General features: G+C 39.6%; 2 protein-coding genes across 3 annotated transcripts in view; one reads left to right on the top strand and one right to left on the bottom strand.

Moving 5' to 3' along the window:
• Positions 1-14,991, top strand: JKAMP (JNK1/MAPK8 associated membrane protein). 2 transcript variants are annotated; one of them, XM_081110234.1, is made up of 7 exons: positions 1-148; positions 2,059-2,150; positions 2,741-2,895; positions 8,479-8,685; positions 10,139-10,320; positions 11,496-11,572; positions 13,326-14,991. In XM_081110234.1, the coding sequence occupies exons 1-7, from the start codon at positions 145-147 to the stop codon at positions 13,542-13,544; spliced, it is 936 nt and encodes a 311-aa protein (XP_080966360.1). In that variant the 5' UTR covers positions 1-144; the 3' UTR covers positions 13,545-14,991. The 2 variants fall into 2 exon arrangements, with proteins under 2 accessions (XP_080966360.1, XP_080966361.1); XM_081110235.1 differs by having other exon boundaries at positions 94-148; positions 2,077-2,150.
• Positions 14,863-17,427, bottom strand: part of CCDC175 (coiled-coil domain containing 175) — a gene marked incomplete at both ends in the record, with an annotated part of 56,826 nt that continues 54,261 nt past the window's right edge. Inside the window, one exon of the mRNA XM_081086367.1 lies at positions 14,863-14,951. Coding sequence (XP_080942493.1) covers positions 14,863-14,951 — 89 coding nt within the window. The remainder of the gene's footprint in view (positions 14,952-17,427) is intronic.

The following is a 17,427-nucleotide window of genomic DNA, read 5'->3' as shown; positions in this document are numbered from 1 at the left end:
GCGCGAGGCGGGGGCGGAGCTTCGGAGCGGTCGCCCGGGTTACCAGGAGGCGGACCCGCCGCGGCGTCCGTGGCCCGGATGTCCGGGCGCAGCGGGCCCTGCGGCTGATCCTGGAGCTTCTCCAAGGAAACTTACCCGCGGCCCATGGGTGAGTGGTCGCTGGGGTCCCGGGAGCGTTTGCAGAAGTCCCTGCCGCTTGCCTTGGCTGCTGCGCGGGGCTCGGCTCATCCTCGCTCCTCGCTCCCCCACCCCTCGCCGTGGGGGCGCGCCCTGCACTCTCCTGGGGACGCGGGTGGGGTCGGGGGCCTCGGCTCCCGCCCGGATGCCGAGGGGAGGCCGCTGCGCGCGGGGAGGGATGGGCTAGGCCTCCGTGGCTGCGGCCGGAGCGGCCCTTCAGTCCCCGCGTCAGTCCCGGCTGAACACTCACCGGGGTTGGCTTCACAGCTCAGGGCGCGGGAGCAGAGGCTGATGACCGCATAGCGTTGTCTCCCGCTTCAGCGTCAATCGTGGGTGCAGGGGGCCCGTCACAGAGATTGCAAAAAACCCAGACAGAATGCTAGCTGCAGGGGGGGTGAGGAAAGTGATCGGACGCTGGGAGTCGGGGTTGGTTTGGCTGATGATAAGCTGGTGCTGGCTTTCAGGACTTGGGGTTTGAGAAACTTGACTTACATTCAACTAGATTTATTAAACATCTACTATAGGCAAAGCCTGTGTAGGAAAACTTCCAATTCTTTAACCCGGGGCTTCTCAAAAAATCAATTCATTTCCGACTATTAGCTTAGAACATGGTGATTACAGTTGGTTTAAAAATAGGTGTCAAAGAAGCGCGGGGATTTAAAAAAGAAACAAACTCAAAAATTTGATAAGAGACTTGAGGCATTAGACTTGAGGCATTTTAGTCAGTGTTATTTCTGTTGTTTTTTTCTCAACTGCAAAAGGAGAAAAAAATCAGAAGTCTAATTCAAATTTGAAAGGAGAACCGGCATTGTGGACCAGACAGTCTCTAGATTGTGAATTCATGAAGAGTTTGGGAAATGATTGTTCATCATAATTATAAAATGCACACTTTTCTAATTAATTTGCATTTGACCACAGTTGTTTTGGAATTATTCCACGCGAGGCTTACGGTTCCGTGAAGGCAGGGACTGCCATGTCCCTCTGTGGATCTTTAGTTGTCCCTGACCAGTGGAATCTGACATTTAATGCATGTTTGTTGAATGAGTGAATCAATGAAGGAAGGGAAATGTCCCTGATGAAAAAAAACAACAAAAAACCCTCCTTTAATAACCTCTACCTGTTGATGAGGTCAAAGACAGTGGTCGGCCCTGAGTGGTTTCGTAAAGAACAGCTGCTTTTAATTTCCCCCAAGCCTCCAGATCAGGGGGTTGATTCAGGCAGTGGTTCCGAAGTATTGGTCAGAGTCCCCGTGACAGCCTTGATGAAGTTGTCAGCTGTCCTTGACAAAAGTTAGGACAATGTAAGTAAGCCTTTTATAAAGGTGAATCTATTTACTCTAAAGGCCCGCCCTTTATTCTGAAATTATGTTCTTTCTGCTTTTCTGGTATTAAAATGTGCCCTGTCATGAAAGAAGGTGATAGTAGATAGTGTGTGTGTGTTTGTGCACGTGCACTTAATGTCCTGACTGAGCAAAATAAAAAGTAGTGATCCTCTACTAATCCTCTTATTAGAAAACCATTTAAATTCAGAAGGCTAGACCCCCTAATCAAGGGGAGTGGCTGGCTGGAGCTACTGGAGACGGCCAGGTTAGGCTCTGAGTTCCAGGGATACCTGCTGACCTGCAGGTAGAGGACTGAGGGTGTTAATCATGAGAAACAGTATTAACAACAAGGTTCCAGTATAACTTTGTGCAGTGTCGTGTCACAGTGCAAAGGAGAAATTTAATTTTTAAAATAAATGCACACGACTTTTGCCACGGTACATATGATTATTTTATTTGAAACTGTACTGAGATATTTCTGCCAAGTGCTTCAACTAGTATTGCATTATTTGTTTATAATCACAAAAGATGTTACTGTACTGGCATTTGTTTTTAAAAAGCTGTCGATATTCAACCAGCATGCCTTGGACTTTACTGTGGGAAGACCCTATTATTTAAAAATGGCTCAACTGAACTGTATGGAGAATGTGGGGTAAGTCTTGATGTTTGTATGTTCATTTGTAAAATCTTTTTGCTTTTGAAATATTTTCGCATGTAGTATATCTTTTTTCTTCTGTCTACTCATTAGTTTCTAAAAGACTATGTAGGCATTAATAAAGTCTTTGTGTTGTCCTATTGATTGTCTATAATACATCTTTCTTTACAGTCGCAGTTACTGTGTTTTTAAGAACATTTTATAATTTTAGAGTAATTTTAAATTACTTTTTATTAATGATATAGTACAGTGACTTGGATATGCAAGTCAGTTAACATTACAATTCCAGAACACTTGTTTGCAATTATTTTTATACGATGTTAATAGCTAAGTTTGTCATTTAATATTAGTCAACTATTTTAGTAACTTAGTAAATGGACTCCTTTTACAGTTGGTTTCATACAGATATAGGCAAATACAGTGCAGATTTCTTTTTATTTTACTTACGCTTTCTCTTTTTTATATCTGAAAGATGCACATGTAAATAGATGTTTAAACAGAAATGGGACATTTTATAGAAAGATTTTGGGGGTGTTAATGTTCTAAAGTAATATCCGTACATAAAATATTATTTTTATATGTTGTAGGTGTGTCCAAGAGGACAGAGAACAAATGCACAGAAGTACTGCCAGCCTTGCACGGAGTCTCCAGAGCTCTATGACTGGCTCTATCTCGGATTCATGGCTATGCTTCCCCTTGTTTTGCATTGGTTCTTCATTGAATGGTACTCGGGGAAAAAGAGGTTAGCACTTCCTATGAATGTATCTGGATGGACTGATGCTGGAATAATTATTAGTCAGAATCAAATAATTATACTTCTGTTGTTTGTTTTAAAAGTGGTAAGCCTGTTTTGGTTGTATATTCTGATTACTCTTGATTGTGGCAAGAAAACTTAATGATAGGGCATGCCTCAATATGTATTGAGGGAAGTATCCTTTATCTGGTTTACTTTAAATGAGCTTGAGGGAACTTTTTTTTTTTACATATCTTTCTTTATTTGTTGAAGAAATTGAAAACATTTTAAAATTATCATCTTTGTTGTTGTTTTTTCTTTACAAAGAATTGCTTTATTGTTCTAGAACTAGTACTTTGTGATTCAATTTACTACTAGTAATCTAGTGTAATGTAGTTAAAATGCTATAACTGCAACCTAGTTATGAAAACTCATACTAGTACATTATCTCCATAAGCATTTTTTTTTTAAATATATTTTATTGATTTTTTACAGAGAGGAAAGGAGAGAGATAGTTAGAAACATCGATGAGAGAGAAACATCGATCAGCCGCCTCCTGCACACCCCCATTGGTGATGTGCCCGCAACCAAGGTACATGCCCTTGACCGGAATCGAACCTGGGACCTTTCAGTCCGCAGGCCGACGCTCTATCCACTGAGCCAAACTGGTCCCGGCCATAAGCATTTTTTAAGCACTGTGTTTTATGTTCATAAGACCAGAGGAGGAGACACACAAATAACTGACATTGTTTATAGTCATAATCTTTTAGAGAAGACAAATGTATATATAACTGAATGTAATATAAGTCAGTCTTAAAACTATATAAACAAAAAGTGTGTAAAAGCACTGTAAACAAAATGCTCTGGAATCATGAAGAAAGGAAGAGATAAATTGTGCCTGGTAGGATCTGAAAGACTTGGGGAAAGAAAAAAAAAAAAAGACCATTTTAGGCAGAGGAAAGAGCTTGAGCAATGGCATGGAGGTGTGAAATGTGTGCCCTGTTAGGGTGGGAATGGAAGTGGTCCTGGGTGGTCAACGTGTGGATTGCTTATGAAAGAAAGGTGATGAAAGGAGAGTGGGGAAGGTAGGCTGCGGCCAGCATGTGAGGGTTCCTGATGAGGATGTGAATTTTATTCTGGGAATGAGGACCCAAATTCTACCTTAGCTTATATTAGCCTTACTATGTATGGCTTAGTGTATATGGCTTTTAGTTCCTCTAACATCTCAGTATCTTTCCTGCTTTAGGTCCTTTTCCTTACCCCAAACTTTCCTCTGCCTGAAATACTTTCTTGTCCCTCTAACTGCAACTTTTTACCTAACCGCCTTTTCCCCCCTTCAGTTTAAATTGCACCTACTCGGAGAGGCCTTCTCTGACCCAATCTAAAGTAGGTCTGTCCCTTATTTTTCTTTTTTAATAGCACTCTTCATTTGTTTTTGTTTTGATTTAGCACTCAGCACAATTTCTAGTTGTTTATTTCCTCAGTTAGCGTTCCGCCCACCCCTGACTGCCAGCTCCAGGAGGGCAGTGGCACTCGGTCCTCCATGGAGTCTGCAGAGACCAGCACAGCAGCTGGCCCGTGAGAGATGCCCACTCAGTATTTGCCGAGTGAATGATTTATTCATGAAGGTTTGGTTTAGAGAAGTAATATCCTTGGATGTGTATTTAGGAAGATGACTTCTGTGGAGGGTAGGTTAGAGGAGAGATCTATTAGAAGGCTGTGGCCCAAGAAACAGTGATGGCCGGGCTCGGGTCCTGTGAACAGAGGTGGAAGATGGAAGTGGAATCAGCACTTTTCTGGACCCGACGTAATAAGTCCACAGTGATTATTTATGTTAGAAAAGCATTCATTATTTTTCAGAAGAACATATGAAGAGATTTTTTTTAAAGCTCTCATCCTTTTTAAGATTTTTGTTACAGAATAATGATGACAATGAAGAGGATGTGATGCGCATAAAGCTGAAATAGAGTAAATGCTCAGTTAGTTGTTGGAACTTCTCGGCTCAAAGTAGAGAAGAGATGGGGGTAGCAGATGTAGCTTCCAAATGCATTAGAACTAAAACATCAGGTGTGTTTTGAGGGAGGACCTTGGAGCAGAAGGTAGAAAAAAGCAGTGATCAGTGGTAGGCAGGGGAGGAGGTGGATTTAAAAAGAACATAACTGCTTTGCCTAGCAAGTTGGTAGCTAGTAACACAAGGGCCATCTTTCGTTTTCCTGAAACGCTGCACTTTTTTTTTCTTCTTAATTTCAGAGAAGAAGCGTGGAGAGAGAGAGAGAGAGAGAGAGAGAGAGAGAGAGAGAGAGAGAGAGAGAGAGAGATTGATTGATTTCGTTCCTTAATTCCATCTACCCTCATGAAATTTATGTTTGTTTATGCAGTGTATGTATATATGTACTTTATTATAAAAAGTGTAGGAGTATTTTACCCATAAGGACCAGTTCTTGCCCCCTGGGGAGTAATATCACTATTGAGAATATGTGGCTAGATAATAATCAAAGTTCTCCTTTCTGGCATCCTTGCTTCTCCTAGAGTTTAGTATTAAATTTGTTTTTCGTTTTTCTTTAAGACCAGGGCGAGATAGGCAGAAATTGCACATTTCTATGTAATGCAGGCAGAAGCTTTGCTTCTTATGTGATTTGTATTTATATAATTTACAATTTTTCAAATATACTCATTCAACAGTCTTTAGGGGTATTTCCAATACATTGCAGGATTCGAGATGACTAAATTGTGGATGCTCACAGTCCAGTGGATGAAATGACAAACCTTCACATATATATCAGGTCCTGTACTAGAGCCATGTGCAGAGATTGAAGGCTGCATGAAGAAGAAAGTAGTTAATTTTACCTTCTCAACTAGGATGGTGCCATAGAAGAAAAAACTGATTTTAAGCTGGACTTTGAAAAATAATAGTTTTTGATAGAATAATTGCAGAGTCTGTCAGACATAAAGAAAAAGATGTGCAAATGTATAGAAGCAAAAAGCTCCATATAATCAAAAAATGAGAGCTGAGAATGCTGTGGAAAAAAAAGGGGGAAGGCTAAATGAGGCCAGAATATAAAGAGATTGGGACTTGGGGAGTCAGGAAATGCTTATAAAATGGGGGGATGACCCTAGAGCTGATGTTGAAGGATGCAGTTTGCCAGAGGGGAAATATGTTTTGAGGGGGAGAGGGAAGCATACCCAGATCTGTGAGGGGTGAGCGGTTTAGTAGGGTCAGAAGGTGTGGAAGATAAGGCTGGTGAGGAGTACTTTTCCTAAAAGGCAGAAGGGACTCAGGGAAGTACTTTAATAAGGATAGTTTGAGGGTCAGGTTTCATTTGGTAAAGATCACGTGGTTAACTGCAACTGGATTGAAGGGGAGCATGATAAGAGAGCAGTAAGAAGGCTAAAACAATGGCAAGAAATGATATTAAAATTTTGCCTCTAAAAATATGAATTCTATAAGGAAAGAAAAGATTGGATTATATCCGGAAGTGTAAATGTTTGTTTAAGTATCCAGTTTTTCAACTGTGTAAAATGGTGCTAGGGTTCTGCTTCCAACAGTATGGACTCATCATGAGCTCCAGGCGACCTTCCTGCATGACGTTCTGAAGTCTGCGGAAGACAAGCTAATTAAGACGTTGCTGGTCTTCCTGGAGTTAAGGGAGAGGTCCAAGAACTCTCCTCTTTCAGAAAGCAAACCCGCCCCGAGCTGGGGCCAGAGTGACAAAGCAGGCAGTGGGGATGGGAGGGTTGCCCGAGGTTAATTGTTGAAAGCCGAAAGCTGCAGTGCTATTGGATACTGGATCATGGGCAGCCATGGCTAAGCCTAGATTCCCAAGGGGCTGAAGCCCAAGGCACCTGGGGAAAGCAGTAAGTCCTTTTTGCTAGAAAGCTTCCCCATTCTCAATTTAGGCCTATAAGACTCTGGTTTAAGATCTGTTAATGATCTCATAATCTGTGATTAGTAAATAAAATAATCACTATGACTGAGCGTTGGTAGTCATAACAAATAATATATGCTCCCAGAGGCCTACAGATAATGGACTTTTAGCTACCGAGTATTTACCTGTTACCTTTATAATGTTTAAAGAAATAGAGGGTGCAGTCACAAGGATCTCGAGTCAGTAAGAGATTTGCTTAAAAAAAAAAAAGGCATTTCTAGAAATGAAAATTTATACTTGTCCCTCAAAACGGTAGGTCAATTACTAGATTAAACAGTTGAAGATAGAATTAGTGAATTAGAAAAAATATATACAAAGAAATAATGCAGCACTGAGAGAAAAGGAGATAGAAAATATGAAATATGTTAAGACATGGACCATAGAATGAGAAGCTGTATTATGTATCTGTACTACCTGGTGGGAATCCACTCCGGTTTAGTTAAACATTCAGACTTAAGAGGCTGTCACAGGTCATACCGACTGCCAGTGTGCTCAGAAGGAACACGGCCGACAGCGGGGCAGCATCAGACATTTCTTGTCAGCAGCAGCTTTTCAGCGGTTGTGCTCAGCTTCGAGGAAATAAGATCCACATTGAGTGGGTGTGAGAGTCGTCAGGCTTAGTCTTACGCCCCGGAGGAGCGAGAGTAGTTTTGAAGCATAAGTACATGGGAATATAAACTTTAGAAAAAGTGCTAGCCCTGGCCTGTGTGGCTCAGGTGGTTGGGCTTCGTCCAGTGCACCGAAAGGTTGCCGGTTCCATTCCTGGTCAGAGCATATGCCCAGGTTGTGGACTTGATCCCTAGTAGGGGGCGTGCAGGAGACATGTTTCGCTCTCACATCAATATTTCTTTCTCCCTCTCCCTTCCTCTCTCTAAAAATAAATTTAAAAAATATTTTTAAAAATAAAAAGTGATAAAAGACAATTTAATAGAAAGGTTAACTCTAGGGTAGAGACAGGTGTGTGGAATGGGGAGAAACAGAGGTAGATATAAGTTGTTATTGTTCTAGTTATTGGGTTAGATGGTGAGCTTACAGTATTTATTATACTCTATAACTAATATATTAGGTATAATTTTGGTGTACTTTTTATTTTTATTTTTATTTTTTTAAAAATATATTTTATTGATTTTTTACAGAGAGAAAGGGAGAGGGAGAGAGAGTTAGAAACATCGATGAGAGAGAAACATTGACCAGCCGCCTCCTGCACACCCCCTACTGGGGATGTGCCCGCAACCGAGATACGTGCCCTTGACCGGAATCGAACCTGGGACCTTTCAGTCCACAGGCCGACGCTCTATCCACTGAGCCAAACCGTTTGGCAACTTTTTATATTTAAGATAATTTTAAAATGATGCATAAACAACTTTAAGAACATTTTAATAGCAATTTGGCGAGGCACTAAAGATAAGGGTAGATCTAATTTCTGCTCTTCTGCACATTCAGGTGATACTGGCAGGGTATAATCCCTTTTTAGTAAACAAGTTAAACTCTTCTCAAGTGGTTTTCATGTATGTTTGACTTTCCTTACCCGTTAAGAAGATACTTTGTTTCAGGAGTCAACAGTTACAATTTCTTTACAGACACCATATCTTGAATCATATCCAGGTTGTATGGAAAGCCGATTAGCACTAAGTTTTGGGTAATTGTGCTTCTTCCGTCTTGCTAGCTCCAGCGCACTTCTCCAGCACGCCACCGCATTGTTTGAATGCGGCGCGGCCGCTGTCATCACCTTACTTGTGAGTGAGCCCGTCGGGGTTCTTTACATCCGTTCATGCCGAGTGCTGATGCTCTCTGATTGGTACACGATGCTTTACAACCCAAGCCCAGATTACGTCACCACCGTGCACTGTACTCACGAAGCTGTCTACCCACTGTAAGTGTTTATCTAGACTTAAGATCACGTTTTGAAAAATGACAATTAGAGATTTAATTCATTTCCATAGGCTTTGAGCATCGTAAAATGGCATCTAGACCCTGGGGGAAATACACAGAAATGATTTTCTTCTCTTAAGGGATACATTGTCTGATAGGAGAAAATAGAAATACAGCTTGGTATAATAGAAGTGAAAGTGTTTTTGCATTGGCTTTGAAGTATGTGTAAACACAAAATAAGCCATCTGTGTTTCTTAGGAAGGGATTTATAAGGAACACCTTTTTGATACGCAGCAGAGAAGCAATATCTGATATATGGGAAAGAGTATGGGCTTTGGAGCTGAAAGCAGGCTTGAGTTTGAATCCTGGGTCTGCCAGTTGTCCTGTTAACTCGAGCATGTTAGGAGCCTCTTGTAACTCACATTGGGAAAATGGGAATGATGATCCCTCCTAAGGTGAGTTTGAGGATTAAATAAGTCCATACAGATCAGATACTGTGCAGTGCTTCACGTATGGGAAGCACCCAACAGTAGCTGAAATTATTATTAGAGGGTTTGGGTTAATGTTCTTTTCCCCCCGTTTTTCTAAATAAATGTAATTTCCATCAAAATATTTTGTTTTAAAAATATCAAATTCATAACATTCTATATAATATCATCCCAGACTACATTATTTTTAGAATTTCTGTAAATGGTTGGTGTTCATTTGATGTGTTCTTTTTGGTAAAGGTATAGTAGAAGAGTCTGGTATTTATGTTCTAGTCATAGCAAGTGTTCATTACATAATATGCTCGATAAAATAGTCCTTTTTGAGAAAGTTCTAATAGTACTGATTGTCAAAATACACATGCACATATGTAAAAAGGTAATTTTCAAAAAATAAGATCCAGATGTAAAGATATGAAAATCTTTTCCACCTGCCCAGCTTTAAGCCCTATCTCTCTCTCCATGTATTTATAGCTAAAATTTATATGTAAAGGACTGATAAAATCCCCTGATTTAATAGAGCTGTACCATCAGCTTCAATTAATGAAATAATGGCTACATAGTATTTCACATAACATTTAACCAGTTATCTGTTGTTGAATATTTATTTTGTTCCTTAGTTTTCTTTATTATATGGTCCAATAAAAACCTTGTTCATAAAGTTATTTTTGTGAACCCCTGATTATTTCCCTTTGAAAATTTCTGCAAGTAAAATTGTGGATCGAAGGATATAAACATTTTTTAGGATTTTGGATACACATTTCCAAACTGCCTCTGGGAAGGGACCAGCATGCACTTTTCAGTAATGGTATGAGAGTCCTTTTGGGAAACTGTCCACCAATGTGACTATTCAATGGGTAGACTTAATATGCTTTTTTAACCTTTTATAGGACCTTTGATTTAAAAATGATCAATGATAAAGTATTTTAAGAGTATTTTTGATCATGTAATTCCTTATTTATTTTACAGCTACACCATTGTATTTATCTACTATGCGTTCTGCTTGGTGTTAATGATGCTGCTCCGGCCTCTGCTGGTAAAGAAGATTGCCTGTGGGTTAGGGAAGTCGGATCGATTTAAAAGTATTTACGCTGCACTTTACTTCTTCCCCATTTTAACCGTGCTTCAGGCAGTTGGTGGAGGCCTTTTATGTAAGTTTCTTGGGTAAATAGCTATATATTTATTATATGTGATCAACAATGTCTTCTCTGAGTATAATTTTGGAGCTTTTTCTTTAAAATGGAATTTTTTAATTCTTGAAAATAAACCACAGTATATATTTTTGCTAAAACACATAATAAGCCTTATTATTTTTTTTTAAATCATGATTTTTTTGGAATGAAATAGAAATTCTCAGGAAATCAGTGGCAGCTAACCAAAACTGATTTTTATTTAGAGAATATTTTGTATTTGAAGCTTATAACCTAAACAGAAAGATTTTTAAAACCCAAGTATAAATTAGAAAATAAAAACTGGTTTTTGCATATAATATATGGAAATTACTCTTGGTAATGTATACTATTTATCAAGTTAGATTTTAGATTTCTAAGTTTCTTTATGAAAACCTTTTAGATACAGTAAAATAATCTTCAGTATATTCTTTATTTTAATACTAGAGGCCTGATGCACGGAATTCGTGCACTCGGGGGAAGGGGGAGGGCCCTCAGCCCAGCCTGCACCCTCTCACAGTCTGGGAGCCCTTGGGGAATGTCCGACTGCCACAGAGGCAGGAGAGCCTCCTGCCACTGCGCTCACCATCCATGAGCCCGGCTTCTGGCTGAGCAGCACTCCCCTTGTGGGAGCACACTGACCGCCAGGAGGCAGCTCCTGCATTGAGCGTCTGCCCCCTGGTGGTCAGTATACATCATAGCGACCGGCCATTCGGTCGATTTGCTTATTACCCTTTTATTATATAGGATAGCCATTCGTTCATTTATTCAGCAACCATTTAGACTAAATTGTTATGCAAAGGAAGAATAAGAAAAAGTTGATGTTAAAGGATTCACATACTACTAGAAAAGCTGTAAGTAGCTGAGGGGACATAGTGTGGTACTTATTTGAATATGTGACATTGACTGGGATTTTGACATTGACAAGGATGTTAGATACCATCTTTTATACACTGCGGAGCCAAAAACATTTACTGTCTGGCCCTTTACAGAGAGCCTTTGCTGACCCCTGCCTCAGGGCACTGAGGCTTCTGTCTTTCACAGGACTGATTGAGAAAGTTTTCAGTTATGGGGAGAATTAAACTTTTGAAATTTTTTGATGGTTTATTTCAAAAATTTGCTTAATTTTCAACATAATGCCAATGTTTGTTTTTCAGATTACGCTTTCCCATACATTATATTGGTGTTATCTTTGGTTACTCTGGCTGTGTACATGTCGGCCTCTGAAATAGAGGTAGGAAAAATGTTTTCCTTTGTTAGAGATTTTTTTTTATGGGTTTGACAATTGAATAACAGTATAATACATATGATATGACATAGCACAACTGATTGTTTTAGTAATCTTTGGCTAGTTGATGTCATTACATAGCTTATGAAGGGTTGTATACTAGACTGTATTTGCTTGGGAAATTAGTGAAGTAGTCAGGCTCAACTATCTAGCATGTTGGAGAAAAAAATCACATAATTTACTCAGAAAATATTTAATTATGAAATATTGAAAACACCACCATTTTGAGGGAAACATAAAAATGCTTTATGATATATAGAACTAATTTTACAGTACATTTTACAATGGCAACACTGTCATTAGTAATTATACAGTACATTCTCCACCTTTCTATATTTTGTCTCCAATTTTATTTTCTTGATTATGGATGTTTACAGTTGTCCTCTAATATCTATACTATTTAACACTAACAGTAACATTACTTCTGATACTGTTTCTGTTTTGAGATACCCATTTGTGCTTCTAACTTTTCAGTATTTCTGTGGAAGGTCACTGTTAGAAAGGACTCCTTATTTTGAGGCTGACCTCTGAAGGAATAGCGTGTCAGTGGCTTAGTACTATTTCACCCGAGCTTGCTAACCTAGTGCCCATGCACTGTCTTCGCTGCCCACCACACATGATAAGACATGTGCCTTCTCATAATTCTTAACCTTAACCCAGGGATATTATATTTTAATTTAATCCAGAGAAAGTAAGTTGTTAACTATTTTGGAATGCTTGCTGTTGATGCCTCTCTTTCAGTTCATTAGTGAAAAGGTGAGAGAGAATGACTGACAGGGAGAATAATGTAGTAGAGGAACAGACAGAATATTTTGATGTTGATTATTCAATTGTTTCCATTTCCCCTTTATAATCTTTAATGATTGTCAAAATATGTATAATTAAAGAAGATAAGCAAATTAGTTTTAGCACGTTTTTCAATGCTAGGGAAATATTTGAGTAAAATGAAGTTTGTGAATTTGTTCATTATCCATAACTACTATAGGTAGTAGTTATGTTAGCTTGGAACTTATTTGTGTCCCTGCCCCTGGGGATCTCTCCATATAAAATGTTCATGTACTTCAATTAGGACTCCACCCATAAATCCGAGAGAGAGACCTGGATCAGGAAGGCAGTCTATAAGTCTAGCTTTAGGCAAGTTAAAGAGCCATTTAGTAAGAGAAAGTTAGTAATGGAATATTGCAAATTCCATTTCAGTATGTTTATTAGCACATTCAGCTATTACTTTAATAATAATTTGGGCCTTCCCATTTCTGCATATTATAGAGCTGTGTTCAAGAATAAAAAGAAACCAGAGTAGGTCCCGTGTCGTTTCTGCTCCCTTCTACCGGTCCAGGCAGCAGACCCCAGGAGAGCTGAGGTTAGGGAAGCTGGTGTGTGCGCCCGTTTCTCACCTGTAGACGCAGCTGCAGGGCAGGAGGAAGGCAGGTCACGTGGTGTTCCCCTTCCAGCTCATTCCTTCAGAAGCAGCCCTAGTGCTTCCCGCGTTGACTCCGGTCCTGTGCTGCCTCAGTGCTTACGTGACCTCAGCCAGGAAGCCTCACCCTGCTCCTCGGCAAGTGCAGAGGCCAGCAAGTGCTCTCTCAGGTCCCTTTAGCGCAAAGTCTGTGATTGAGGTTATGACTTTTAAGTAATACGTTTAAATCAAAATATAAGTGATTATCTGTTTCTCTCTTCTTCCTTTTATAAAATGTTACAGAACTGCTATGATCTTCTAGTCAGGAAGAAGAGACTCATCGTCCTCTTCAGCCACTGGCTACTTCATGCTTACGGGATCATCTCCATCTCCCGAGTGGATAAACTCGAGCAAGACTTACCCCTTTTGGCCTTGGTACCCACGCCAGCCCTTTTTTACTTGTTCACAGCAAAGTTTACTGAACCTTCACGGATACTCTCAGAAGGAGCCAATGGACACTGAATATAACATGCCAAAACCCCTAAGAAGTATTCTTAATAAAAAAGTAAAGAAATTAAAAATGTATTAGTTCTCTTCTGTCATACATGGGAATGAGATTGTCAATATGTCGTAGTGTTTTTGGTTGGTTTGTTTGATTTTGTTTTTGACCTAAGACTTTATGGTTAGACTTAGAAAATACAAACACTATAATACTCTCTTACATAGTATAATACACTATCCCCGCTTATAGTACTCTGTTATATGACAGGAAGCCTATCTCTTGCAACAAGTTGGTTATTGTTTAGAGCAAAAACATGCTTCTGTTTTTATTAAGTACTTTAATAAGTATAATATGGAATTCTTAGCTTTGGCACAATTGTGCTTGCCTGATGTGTTTCAACCTGGCTTTCAAGTGTAATGAATTATAAAGACATATCTGTGGGGTCTGATAGCAAGCATGGAAATGTAAAGTATGTTGTTTTTTGTTATCTGTTTATTTTCACCAATATAGTCTTTTCATCAAAAATAGAGCATAATTTATATAACAGGTTTTCTGTTTATAGGTAGTTTGGTTGAAAATATCTTCATATTATTCCTGTTTCTGTAAAGAAAAACAGTAATGAACAACCTGACAAAAAGTCTCAAATGTTCTGACATTTGTATTTGCCACACTAATTGTGGAAATTAAAAATATTAGGTAGTGAGATTAATGTCTTTTTCCCACGTGAATAAATACATGTACTCACATATTTCCTTCCTCTTACATCTTATTTAAAAAATTTGATTTTAAAGAGAGGAGGGAAGAGAGAAAAACATCAATTGGTTGTGCAGAGATGGAACTGGCAACCTAGGTACGTGTCCTGACCGATCAAATCTGCAGCCTTTCGGTGTATGGGATGATGCTCTAACCAACTGCGCCAGCCAGCTGGGGCTTATATATATTTTTTAAGGATGCATACACATGCCACATTTTTTGATCCTGGGACACATTTCTCTCCACATTGGGACATCTCTGAATTAGGCTGCATCACACAACTAATGGCTTCTTAGATTTAACAAAATGCAGAATCTATACAGCATAGGAACAATTTTACTGTGGATGTTGATAGGTATGCAGCTTGTTGATTTTTATACTCTAAATAGACTTATGGTTGTAACCATGGAAATAAGATCTTTATTTACTGATCCTGCTATTAGTGGGGGTTACCCAAGTTTGTTAAATCTCAAACTTTAAGACTTTCATTGACAGTTGCAAATTGCAAAAGAATGCACTCACTTTCTCTATAGTTTTGTTTATGCCTTTTGAATTCACAGCAGTTGTATCCTTGGAATTATTTTGTTATTTTTTCTTCATTACTATCTTTTTCACAATACGTGCAGCCACCGGAAAACGGACTTTTTTGGTACGTGTCTGTTTGGTCGTCTTTTCTGTAGGAATAAAAATAAAATTGTAAAAATTCTCTATGTATTTCAGACAGGTTCGGGTGGTTATTAGTGTCCATTAAAATTCTAAGTTGCTCAAAGAATCCCTCCGTTGGGCAATTGCACAGTTGGAAAGGGGGAGGCCTGGGGGGTCATGTATCCGATTACCAGGACTGTTCTTTTCCCACCACATTTGGAGCCATCTTAAGGCATCTTCTCTGATGTTCTATTCTAGCAGAAAAGTGTGTATGCAAAATGAGAAATCATGCAGGTAATTATGATTACAACTCAAAGGCAAAGACTTTCAGGAATACTTAGTACATATCTGCATTTTTACAGAGAGGAAGGGAGAGGATAGAGAGTTAGAAACATCAATCAGCTGCCTCCTGCACACTCCCCACTGGATATGTGCCCGCAACCAAGGCACATGCCCTTGACTGGAATCGAACCTGGAACCCTTGGGTCCGCAGGCCAGTGCTCTATCCACTGAGCCAAACCGGTTAGGGCCATATCTGCATTTTTAATTTGCACTGTGAAGAACAAGAGGAATAATTCATAGCACCTGTGGCTGCTAATGTTATTAATTAGCTTGTTAAAACGTGGTTATTAAGAAATATACCAAAACTACCCTTGTCTAGCTCAGCTTTGTCTTGACGTAGGTCCTTGTAGTATATTACAACTCACTGCTGTAGTAATAATTGTGCTAACCAGTGCTGGATAGGTTATTTAAAGTCAAAATATTTTCTGATTTGGGTCAGTGTACTCATTTGTTACCTTGTTATCTATTTGCCTAAAACCACTGGTTTGCAAGACTTGACTGCACATTGGAACCAGCTGGAGAGTCTAAAAACATGCCTGGGTCCCAGCCCCAGAGACTCATGGTGAATTGGTCTGGGGTATGGGCCAAAGATTGTAAAACCTTCCCCAGGTGATTCTAATGTTTGAGAACCATTGTCTCAACCAGGGGTGGGCAAACTTTTTGACTCGAGGGCCACAATGGGTTCTTAAACTGTACCGGAGGGCCGGAACAAAAGCATGGATGGAGTGTTTGTGTGAACTAATATAAATTCAAAGTAAACATCATTACATAAAAGGGTACGGTTTTTTTTTTTTTTAGTTTTACTCATTTCAAACGGGCTGGGCCCGTAGTTTGCCCACGGCTGGTCTAAACTCTCTTCCTAGTTCAGATTTTAATTTTTCCAAGAGACCTTTTCACAGTTTTTAGGCAAATGATTTTTAGATTATTTCTTACTGAAATTTTGATTCTGCTAGATTATAACTGCATTCTTTTCCATTATTAAATGATCAAAATACAGATAATTGTATCAAGTTCTTATCCAAAACAATAACAAAAAATAATTATATGATATTTGATCATTATTTTAAAATATCTCTTGACCTAAAAAGTCTCTACAGAGTAGACATCAAGTTAAAATATTTGGTTAGTATACAGATTGTTTATCTGCATTCAAAATTATAGTACAATTCAAGGACTTTTGGAATTTTAAAACATTCTTTTTAATGCTTTAAAAAATCCATATTCAGTTGCTATTTGGTTTAGGTATACACTACAAATTAACTTATTTACTTGTTTACCAGAAAGAATATTAAGGCAAAAAGTAACGATCTTAGATTTCAGGATGAAGCCTGGTACTTTCTGACAAGCTAACCCCCCACTCTCGCCAGCTGGAACCCCAGATCTCCACTCAGCCATACTGCTGCAGTTCTTGGCCAGGTGATCGGGGCTGCTCCTTTGGGAAGACATCCCTGTGTATTCCCAACACCCAAAAAGACTCCGACGCCCCACTTTACCTTCCCCCATAGCCACTCATTAGGAGGAGTCCCCTGGATTCTAATCGTCTCGTCTCGTTCTCACAGTATGTGCACTCTGACATTCATAGTGGGTGTCATTCAACTCGGGCAGCCTTTGTTCTGGTGCCAGACTCAAGGGTGCTCACTCTGCTAATTAGGCTAGTGCAGTGTTCCTGGAGAGGGTCGGGACCTGATGTGTCCAGAAGAGGACAGGGGAGAGCTGTTGAGCTGAAAGATCAAGGCCTCCTCTAGAAGTCCCATCTGTGAGAGAAGCCATTCAACAAGAACATTTCAAAGCTAGGAGATTACAGGTGGCTCAGAGGTGGCCAGGTAATTCACCAAAGCTGACCTTTATCACCTCAGGAGGATGGTAAACTCAGGGATCTGATAAGTGCTTAATAAAGGTCTAATGCTTTCTTCCTGCTGCTATCACTTACAGTTTACAACCAGGGAGGCTAAATAGCCCGTAAGAAGCAAAGCTGCGATGTGAGCCCACATGGTGCCACTGCTCCAGGAGCAAAAATCAGTGGAGCTAAGGGGGCAGCAATCTTCCTTCAGGTCTCAGCTCCATTTCCAGTTCTTCAGAGACGTCTCCCGACACCTAACTAGGGCAAGTCTCCCTCTTAGGTTCTTAAATTCTTAGGCCCCCCTTCAGGACACTTATGGCACT

The sequence above is a fragment of the Myotis nattereri genome (assembly GCF_964212035.1).
Source record: "Myotis nattereri genome assembly, chromosome: 1".
In the NCBI taxonomy this organism is placed as follows: domain Eukaryota; kingdom Metazoa; phylum Chordata; class Mammalia; order Chiroptera; family Vespertilionidae; genus Myotis; species Myotis nattereri.
Note: the sequence above shows the minus strand (reverse complement) of the source record. Positions and strands in the feature narration are given on the sequence as shown.

Coding starts and splice junctions, on each gene's coding strand:
- JKAMP (XM_081110234.1), top strand. Junction 8,686..10,138: donor CACGAAGCTGTCTACCCACT/GTAAGTGTTTAT, acceptor TTTATTTTACAG/CTACACCATTGTATTTATCT. Junction 11,573..13,325: donor TGTCGGCCTCTGAAATAGAG/GTAGGAAAAATG, acceptor AAAATGTTACAG/AACTGCTATGATCTTCTAGT.